Below are 11,602 nucleotides of genomic sequence, written 5' to 3'. Positions count from 1 at the left end.
CTATTTAAAAGAAAAATATGTTATAACATGCGTCTGATGTAGGCTAGGCCATAGGCTCTTGTCATTCGGTTTGATTCTTTGACTGGGTTGACGACTTGAATTCAACCATCGCGGTGAATCCTATTTCTTTTTCATCCATATACAAGAGAAGAATATATAATTGTAAATCATTTTTCTCTCTCATTTTAACTAATTACATTATTTTCATATATATTTAAAAAAAAATCGTGTTTTATATGTGTGACGTTGTTTGACTTCTCATCTTATTGTGGTGTTCTTTTGGTTTAAATTGATATATTAACTTCTGTTAATTACAAAATAAATGAGTTTGACATATTGAACATTACATATCTTTAAAAATGAGTATTTCTACACTTTAATTTTGTCACATTTATATATATTTTGTCATTTTATACTATAAACTCGAATGTTATAAATTTGTTTAAAAAATTATTCTTTTTAATTTTGACAACATTATTCTATCAATTTAAATAAATGAATATATATATATTTTATTTAAATAAAAAGAAAACACAAAAAAAGAAAATTACTTTAAACAATCAACGTATAGTGGCACATAAATAACTAAAAATCAATTTAATACAATAAATTATTATTGCATTCAAAGGTAGTCTATCTTTTTCTTCTTATTACATCACTTTTATATCATATAATTACTTTCTCTATCTTTTCTTCTCTCAAATTGTAAAAAAGGTGTATGGGTGTCTTTTCTTCTCTCAAGTTGTAAAAAGGTATATGGGTATACACTCATAATTTTTTTATTTTTAATAGCATAGTTGGGCACAATTTTTCTATAAATACACTCATTCACTTTCTATCTAATTAAGGTAGTCCTAAGAAAACAATTGTCCTGCTTTTTTTATAAAAATAAAAAAAAGAAAAAGAAAACAATTTTCTATATTCTCAACCATGAAGGACACAATAGTTCTTTACCCTGCTGTTGGGAGTGGACATTTAATGTCCATGGTTGAACTTGGAAAACTCATATTAACCCACCACCCTTCATTTTCCATCCAAATTCTCATTCTCAATCCACCTAACCAAAACATTACCACCAACAATAACAATGATTCCACCACTCAATACACAACTTCTATCTCTTCCAAATTTCCCTCCATAAACTTCCAATTCATTCCTTCCATTTCACTCACTTTAACACTTCCACTTCACTTACACACCCTTGAACTCTCCCCTCATTGCAACCACCATGTTCACCATATTCTTCAATCCATCTCAAAAACTACAAACCTCAAAGGAGTTATTTTGGATTTCTTCAACTATAGTGCTTCACAAGTTATCAACACTCTACAAATCCCTATTTACTTTTACTTCACCTCATCAGCTTCCATGCTATCATTTTTTCTTCACTTTCCAACTTTTCATAAAAATGCCACAAAACCCATAAAGGACTTTGACATTCATACACCTATTGAACTCCCCGGGTTACCGAGGTTATTTGTCGATGACTGGCCCGAAGAAGCGGTCGATCCAACGAGTCCAAGTTACCAAATGTTGCTTGAATGTGCTAAATCAATGAGAGAAAGTGATGGAATTTTTGTAAACAGTTTTGATGCTATTGAAAGAAAAGTTATTAAAGCTATGAGAGATGGGTTGTGTGTTCCTGACGGAACAACTCCATTGATTTTTTGCATCGGACCTGTGATTTCAGCCTTGTATGAAAAAGATGAAAATCGATGTATGAGGTGGCTCGACTCACAACCGAGTCAAAGCGTTGTGTTGTTGAGCTTCGGAAGCATGGGAAGATTTTCTAAGGCTCAGTTAAATGAGATAGCAATTGGATTGGAGAAAAGTAAGCAAAGATTCTTGTGGATTGTTAGAACCAAGTTGGATTTAGAGGAGCTGAGTTTGGATGAATTGTTGCCGAAAGGATTTTTGGAAAGAACAAAGGAGAATGGAATGGTAGTGAGGAACTGGGCCCCACAAAGAGCGATATTAAGTCATGACTCGGTGGGAGGGTTCGTTACTCATTGTGGGTGGAATTCAATTTTAGAAGCTATTTGTGAAGGAGTTCCAATGATTACGTGGCCACTTTATGCAGAGCAAAAATTAAATAGATTGATTTTGGTACAGGAAGGGAAAATTGCATTGAAACTGAATCAGTCAACAAACAGATTTGTAAGTGGGACCGAATTGGGAGAGAGAGTTATGGAGTTGATGGAATCAAATAAAGGAAAAGAAATTAGAGACAATATTTTAAAGATGAAAATAAGTGCTAAGAAGGCAAGGATGGAAGGTGGATCTTCGGTTGTTGATTTGAAAAGGTTTGGAGATTCAAAGGGAGAGTATGATTCTTGGAATAATTATCATCAAATTCCCCTTCCTTTTTAGTTGAATTAATTAGTGAGAATAAGCTTAGAAAAAAAAGTGATAATAAGAAGTGAATTTCTCATCTTATGTTATGTGATGAAAAGATTTTGAACTGGATAAGTTCAAATGTCTTATGTTTAGTGGTTTGCAATAATAAAAGAGATATTTTTATATAGAGTTTTGTTTCCACTTTAGTTCTTGACTTTTGAATCATCGTTCATAGTTTTTGACTGTTCAGAAAGAGAGAAATCAAAGCAAACGAATGATCAGTATCATATATAGTTTCTGTTTTGATTGTCATAGGTTTGTAAATGATTGAATAGATTGTGAGTTTCGTGAATTTGATAAAAATTTGTAAGTTATGGGTATTAGTCATAAATTGTGATTGTCATTAAATTAGTGATTTATGTAATACATGTTGTTTATGAATTTGTGTGATTTTTCACTTATTTTAGAGTCATTTTATTAATTAAATACACATTCTTCTTTTAATTAATCGATTTGTAAAAGATCATTTTTAATTTTACTATTTGATAAGAGAATATATGTCTCCTGTACAAGAATGATATATAAAAGTTTAATATGTTTGGTTTATTTATTTTCATCAATGCATTAAATTGGTCTTTTTATTTTAAAAGACGATATTTTTTGTCATTTTCTCATATTTTGAATTTTAAAAAATGATTATTTGACATATATTAAATAATATAGCATATGATTTCATGATATAGAAATATCTAGATGCGTTAATTATTTTTATGTTATTAATTAAATTATAAAATAATTTTTTTCTTGAAGTTGAAGGTTAAGTTTTTAGAGTGTTTTATTGTGATTTAATGGGTGTTAATCGTTATACGTCATCGTATGATATGTTATGTCACGTTATGTATAGCATATCGCATTACTAGTTTTTAGTTACATATTCAGCACGAGGGACCAAAAATGTCATATTTTAAAAGAGATACCAATTTCTTAAATTGATAAAAATAAGGAGGTTTCGTTGACTTCAAGAGTAACTCTTGGATGAATTACACCGCTTAATAATTCAATATACATGATTAATTTCACTAAATCAACAAGTGGTTATTGACATAGTATATTAATGATCAAGTACACAAAATTTTATATAAATCCAAATTTCGTAGCTATGTAATCTAACAATCGATATTTAGTTATATTTTTTAAAAGCTTATTGTACATTCTTTTGAAATTATTATATGAAAAATTAAATAGTTTTAAAATTTTATAATTTTTTTTAGAGTTCATCTATTCAATAAGAACTTTTGATTTGACAGTCGGATTAGTAAAATTTATTATTTATATTGAGTTACTTCACTTAATAACTCAATATAAATGATGAATTTCATTAATCCAACTGTGAAATAAAAAATTACTATTGAGTAGATCAATCCTATAATTTTTTATAAAATTTTAAAATTATTTGATACTACATTAAGTAATTTCAAATGAACATATAATAAACTTTTAAAAAGTATAAGGAAATATCGATATAAATTACATAGCTACAAATTTTAGATTTATATAAAATTTTGTATGTTTGATCATTAATTTAAACCATGTCAATAATCAACAATTAGATTAGTAAATTTCACCGTTTATAATGAGTTATTAATCACATAATTACTCTTAGAGTCAACAATTAGCCTTGAGATAACACTCTTGAAAGTCTCTATCATATTATTCACCAACACATCACGTTTTAAATGTATTGTGAATCTTGATTACTTCAAAATCTTGGTGGAATCTTCGTAAGGGTCTAGGAAAGCCTCTACATTAACTACTCTCATTTACTACTTATGTTTTTCAATTGTTAGTGATACGATGTTTTTGTAGATTTCCACAATAGTTCTTTTAAAATATTCTCTGTGTGTTTCTTTCTGAAGTTGACGTAGAGGTGTCTTACATAGAATCTATGCTCAACTCGAGGTAGAAGTTCTTCTATTGCTAGCAACAATCCCTAACACACATGAAACAAAAATTAAATGTCTTAATTTGAAATTGAGTTAATAATTAAAAGGATTAGAATGAAACTGAATTAACAACTTAAATAACCTAACCTATTAAGACTGACTTTAACATAGGAATATAAATTTCGTTGATCCAACAATCTATGCTCACCTAATTCCACTAACTACTGCTTAGAAATTATAATTTTAATTATTCAATAGTTTAATCTCACCTAATTAGATTAAATACGAGATATAAATTTAATTTTGATAATTCAACAGTTCAATTGTAATTACACTAACTTATACGTAGAAATTGTAATTTTGATGATTCAATTGTCTAATCTCACCTAATTAGACTAACCTCAACTTAGAAAATTAATTTCGATAATCCAAAACTTCAATCTCGCTTAATTTGACTAACTACTACTTAGGAATTCTAATTTTAAAAATCTAATGATTCAATCTAAACTAATTAATCTCTCTTAACTACACTAACGCCAGTGTATAAATTATTATAGCAATTATCCAATAGTTGAATCTCACCTAATGAAACTAGTTATCACTTATAAATTCAAAGTTTGATGGTCTAAAGGTTAAATCTTGCCTAATAAGATTAACTTAGACTTAGGAATTTTAATATTGAAGATGCAACTTAGAAATTCCAATTTCGATTATCAAATGGTCCAACCCTGCCTAATTAAACTAAAAACGACTAATTATTTCTAATTTTGATGATCCAACAGTTCAATACCACATAATTAGATTAACTTAGATTTAGGAATGTTAAATTCAATTATCCAAATGTTCAATCTAACCTAACGAGACTAACTACGACTTATAGATTATAACTTTGATGATATTACACTAATTTAGACTTAAGAATTCTAATTTCGATAGATCAACAGTTCAACATCTTCTAATTAGACTAATTATAACTTAGAAAATATAATTTTGATGATTCAACAATTCAAAATTATCTAATTAGACTAATTACTTCTTAGGAAGTTTGGTTTTGATTATCAAATTGTTCAATCAAACCGTAATGAAAATAATTTATTTTAAAAGAATCAATTATAAAAAATAATTTTTGTAATAAATTATTCAAAACAACTTTTCAATTTAAGGAGTTTTAAGATTTTCATATTCTATTTTTTTTTTTTAAACTTTTAATAGATGGTTAAAAATTCTTAAAAGTGATTTTTTAAAACAAGTGACTACTAAAAAAACTTTAAGGAACAAACCTTAAATATATTTGTTTGGATAGTTTAAATCAAATTTTTTTCTAGATGTCCAAATTACCAAAATGAACTTTAATATGTTGCATATTTATAAATACTTTATGTAATCTTTTATAAATATTAATCACTACTTTAATTCAAGAAGTGCTACAAGTAGAAAATAGCACATACATCTCAGGGGAAAAAATGTACATCCATAAATTCCTCTTCAATAAGCATCCTTGAAAGAACTCACCACAACAATCCACCAATATATTATACCAGCATTTAATTACACATTGATAGTTTAAAATTTAAAAACTCCATCTAATTTTTCCCAACCAAATTTTTACATGCTACATATTGAAGAGCCATAAACACGCACTTAAAGAAATAATTAAGTTCGTGATTAATTTTTTTGAGATGGTTAAGTAATAATAACCTAAAATAATCATTTGTTTTTAAATTAATTTGAGACGGTACGGATAATTTAAAGGTTAATTTAAACGCGGTCCCTTTTCGAGCTTGCCATTGTGTTGTCTTTATTTTTTTTTAAACTTAAACATGCACGTCCTATTCCTTACGAGACAAGACGAGATCACAGGACGGATCAAGCATTACAAAAAAATTGACCTATCGTGACATACAAAATGTTTCACTAAAAGTTAAAAACTGTAAGTAAAAGTCAATAATACTTTGAGTGACACTCAAATCTAGTGTCAACTTTAAGGGGGGAACTGTCACTACATGTTCTAAGGATTGTCACTACATGTTCTGAGGATTGTCACTACATGTTTTTGATTTCTACCTACAATAATGACTGTCACTAAAAACTAAATAAATATAAATAAAAAATTAGTCTATTCCTACAGTATTGTCTGTCACTAAAACCTAGAAAAATATAAATAAAGAATTATTCTATTCCTACGGTTTTGACACTCTGGGTGCTCATCTGCAGGGTCGCTGTCAGCAACTATACTAGCACCAGCTTGAAGGTACGCAATCCACTCGCGTCGTTGATTTAGGTCTTTGTATGAGTACATTGTGTCGTACCTTGTTCCAGTTGGAAATACTATTGTCCTCATAGCTAGAGCAATGTCCATGTCGTTTGAGAAAGAAATGTATCCAAATCCTCTGCTATAAGGCCCTCATATTGCCACCTCCAATTCGTCGATTAATTGCATGGCCCTCACTTGCATTTACCCGGTTATTGCATAAGAATGAAGCTAAAGATTGAAATTGACAGTAAAATATATATATTTAAGGACAAAAAGGAGCAAAGAAAATTATGAACCTTTGGTGCTCCGCTGACAGTTCCAACAGGCAACGCAGCGCGAAGGGAGTCCCAGCAGGTCAAATGGTCTTGCAGCTCTCCCGTAACCTTTAAATATTACATGGAATTAAATATTATCTAGTATGCTGAATTTATTTGATAAATATTTTCTTATCTAAAAAGAAAAGATTATCACCGTTGAGCTTATGTGCATGACATGGGAATATCTTTCAACATTCCTAAGCTTCTCAACTTTAACAGAACCACTTTTTGAGACCTACAAACATATTTTTTGTTAAAAGTGCAATATTTCTTTAAATATACAAAATAATAGCATAAACTATTGCATAAGAACATAATGTAACTGGGTTAAAGTGAAAGTATATGACAAACCTTTCCAATGTCATTGTGTCCCAAATCAACCAGCATTACATGCTCTGCACATTGTTTTTCATCTTTCAGGAGCTGCGTTGATAACTTTTCATCTTCTTCTAGAGTCTTTCCCCTTTTACATGTCCCAGCCAATGGGCGGTTCACAATCTTCTTCTGTTCACGACAAGATCATGATAACTATTCACTTCTAATATTTTTTCCATTAAGATTTGTGATAAACATTCAAGTGACCAAGTAAGAAATATCAATTAATTTCAAAATCTAATCTAAATATGTACGAAAACATACATTCTTAATACGCGCAAGAATCTCTGGACTAGAAGCAACCAGAATACATCTCCTAGCCTGTTTATAAAAAACATGATCATCATCAAAACATGAAAGAGATGAACATTAACTTTACCAAATGAAGTATTTTTATATGTTATATAGAAATAAACCTACAAATAAGTCATATATGGACTTGGATTCACAACTCTCAATGCTCTATAGACTTCAAATGGATCAACGAATGTTCTTCGTTCAAATCTCTAACTTAATACAATCTGGAAAATATCTCCTGCTTTAATATATTCTTTTGCCTGAAGGACTGCCTCCTTGTATGCATCAGATGTCAAAGTATAAAGTTTATGAAGACAAATTACGAGGGAGTTGGCAAAGTTTATGAAGACAAAGTATAAAGTTAAACAAAAAGAAAATAAGATATTGCTCAAATTGAATAAGATATACTAAATTTGTAATTTTCTAAAATGATAATATACTCTAACAATTTGTTTATAAATACCTCAATCAACTCAATCAAAATGGTTAAACTATAAACCAGGGATGTAAAGTCAAAATAACAAGGATATGTTAAAGGAAATGATGACAATATACACAAACTATCATAATGGTTATTCTTCTCATTCACATTCTCATTATAATCAAATAGTAGGCCAAAACAAAGAATCAATTTTATTAAACACAATCAAGACACTCTCTAAAATAGCCAATATTCATCCTCAAGAATAGTTCATTTGGAGCTAACCACGCATAGAATAGTTCATTTGGAACAATTATTATATAGTGATTTGAGTGTATTATAAACACCATAAAAGTGTATAAATATTTTTTATTAAAGAATTAATTAAATTTGTATTTTTTAAAGATTGTCGGTATAAATTGAGAACAATTATAATACATTAACTATCATTTTGTCATACTTTATATTTATTTATGTTGTTTTATGTGAAAATGAATCACTAAAGAAGCATTCAGAGTGTATAATTCAAACACAAGATAAATATTTGTCACTAAAAAATTAGTTAAATTTGGTATTTTTTTGACATTTTCTTAACAAAATGAGAATAATTAGAATATACTAATTTGAAATTACTATATTCACTATACAAGGGATAAATATTTTTCACTTTATAATTAATTAAAATAAGTGTTTTTTTTAAATATCATCGACATAAAAATGTGAAAAATTATAATTCATTTACTATAATTTTTCACACTTTAGAGCTTACAATTCATATAGGAGATAAATATTTGTCATTAATCAATTAATTAAATCTAACTTTTTTTCTTCATGTTATTATAAACATGAATATATATTTTTAACTAAATAGTTAGATAAAACTAGTGTTTTTTATTTTAATTTTGTCGTCATAAATATGAGACCATATAATACATCGACTATAATTTTTTTATACATCGTTTTTTTCATGTTGTTTTTCTGCAAATGAATCTAACTTAAACTATATTGCAAAATGACATATCGTACACGTGAAATCAAACTATGTCACTTAATATTTATTGATTTTACATTTTTCTAAATCGATCTTTTGTAATGACAATTAATGGAGAAAAAAAAAACTCTATCTTTAATTCATTTAATTGTTATAAACAAAAATCATATTCTACTCTCACTAATTCATAAACATCAAACTAACATTCCCTTTTATATTGGTATATTTTTTTGGAAATGATATTTTATATTGGTGCATTTCTATTTCAATTGTAATAACATTATTTTAGCTTCTTAACATTGTACTAGGTAAAAAAAATTAATATTTTTCATCATAATCTTTTACACTTTGTTTGGTTTAGGAAATAACTTGAAAGAAAAGAAGGTGAGAAGAAGGGAAAAGTAGTAGAAAATGAAATAATTCATTAATAGTTTGTTATAAATAAAAAAGTGGGATGAAAGAAAGAAGTATTTTTCTAAAATCACATAAATATCCCTACAAAAAATTGAAATATGGTAAAAATAATAAAATTAAACTAAATAAAGTAGAGGTGTAGTTGTTTTTCTAAATTAAATGATGAATTTGATGCGTTTTATTTTCAATTTGATGAGAAAGAAAGATTGAGTGGGTTCCACCAAATATACTTCTTTCTTTCCATTTTCAATATGCAGCAAATGAGAGGAAATTTTTTGATATAAATGTTTTATTTCTTTCTCTAATTTTCTTTTTCTTTCCTTTGTTCCAAACATAGATTTACTAAACAAATTTCTTAATTATGCAAATGACATACATCATATTTTATATTCTAAACTATTTGAGATTATGATATAAGAATATGCACAAAATAGTATCCACCATAAACAAAGATTACGATACATTTTTTGAAAAAGTAAATCTGACATATTAGAAGATCATTAAACATTTATTTCATTCATAAGTTCGTATTTTTTTAGTTTTCCATAAGTTTTCTTCACCAAATATCATCTTTTTTGAGTTATGTCAGATATTAAGGTTGGTATCTCTTTCAACGAAAATTCAAATTTCAACATATTAAGTGGAATAAAGTATGAGTAAAACATATTAAACAACTTTTATCATTTTAAAAGATTTATTTCAAATTTGTCTCCTACATATACCATGCATGTGATGGACATTTTAAAATAGTATATCATGATAGTTTAACTTCAATTTTTTTTTTTTTTGACTAATATATTTCCTATTTTGGATTACTTACAAATAATATGAATTATGTAATTGCTATAAAATGTATCATTGGTTTTGGAACACATATATTATTTTCATAAATAAATTGAAGTTATCTAACAAATATTATGGATAGAAGAAGTGGTAATTATCATAAGCATATTTCACCAAATTTTTTTTTTAATATTCTAAATAATAAGTTATTGATGTAATTAATTTGAGGTTAAACATATCCTCTAAAATTTTATTACATTAATTAAATAGTGCAAATTTTGTAAAATTATTTTTGTATTAATACTTCATTTGTTGCCAAATTATATGTCATTTTTCTAGTTTCACATAAATTAAGAAATATTATCAATGTTGTATAAAAAAAGATAAATTATGAGTTATTTTATAAAATATCATCCTTTAATGATATAACAAAGATAAATTTAAAATTTGGAAGAAAAAAAAACAAAGTAATACATAGTAAAAGGTTTAATAGCAAAAGAAACATTAATAATTTAGTGATACCGTAAAACAATATAAAATGGGAAGAAATTCTTGAACACTCACCTAACCATTAATAGTCAAACATAACCAATCAAATACCAAATAATAAAAATAATTATAAAATTCTAATTTATCAAAAAAGCAAAAGAAACATATCATCGTTTTCCCTGTTAACTTCATAGTATATACTTCAACATCATCAACTATCACTATATCGACCGATGAAAATTGAAGCGAGTCTTAATTTTTTCAAACCTCTCTTTGAGAATATGAGTGACATTGACTTGAATCCCCATTGGTTAAGTTCACATTTAATGTTTGTTCCAGTTTGTGATGATTTTGAAGTTCTGAGTTGTTAAAATATTATTCGAAAGATTTCTTTGGTTAGCTATCATAAAATATTATCTAACATTATATTTTTCCTATTAAATATAGTTTTTACGAACTATCTCAATAGTTAACATTTGTCAAATAAAATAACAAAATAACAAAATGATACAGATATTTAAAAAAAAAAATCATTCATGTGATTGAATAAAAAAGAAAATAATAATGTCCCATTTATATGAGACATGGATTATAAAGTTATAATTTGTGGCAAGTTAAGCATCTATTTAAAATTTTAATTAGTTTATTTTATTATTATCTAATTAATTTTTTAAATCATTTGTTACATACATATATTTAAATTTTATTTTTGTAATTAATTTAAATTTAAATATATTTCATAAAATCTAATCAAAATTATTTTGAATTTAAAATCACAATTTTCACTTAATTCATGATTTTTATCTAATTAGTTATATCTAACATTGTACTTATATATTTATTTTGAAAGAAAAATAGAATATTAATATTTCTTTTGTAGATTAATGTTTACTTATTTTTAATATGAGAGATTAACGTTTAATTATAATTTGACAATATATATATATATATATATATATATATATATATATATATATATAT

The 11,602-nt window shown here is 26.6% G+C and overlaps 1 protein-coding gene and 1 pseudogene across 1 annotated transcript; one reads left to right on the top strand and one right to left on the bottom strand.

Annotated features, from left to right (window-relative positions):
• Window positions 1-930: 930 nt before the first annotated feature.
• Window positions 931-2,544, top strand: UGT88E10 (UDP-glycosyltransferase 1). Its single transcript, XM_004510855.4, has one exon. It carries the CDS (start codon window positions 931-933, stop codon window positions 2,368-2,370), a length of 1,440 nt encoding a protein of 479 aa, XP_004510912.1. The 3' UTR covers window positions 2,371-2,544.
• Window positions 2,545-6,391: 3,847 nt separating this feature from the next.
• LOC101497813 (anthranilate synthase alpha subunit 1, chloroplastic-like) lies at window positions 6,392-8,090 on the bottom strand (annotated as a pseudogene).
• Between the last annotated feature and the right edge of the window lie 3,512 nt (window positions 8,091-11,602).

This window comes from Cicer arietinum, chromosome 7 (assembly GCF_000331145.2).
Source record: "Cicer arietinum cultivar CDC Frontier isolate Library 1 chromosome 7, Cicar.CDCFrontier_v2.0, whole genome shotgun sequence".
Classification (NCBI taxonomy): domain Eukaryota; kingdom Viridiplantae; phylum Streptophyta; class Magnoliopsida; order Fabales; family Fabaceae; genus Cicer; species Cicer arietinum.
The sequence above is the reverse complement of the archived record's forward strand: the minus strand, read 5'-3'. Positions and strand labels throughout refer to the sequence as shown.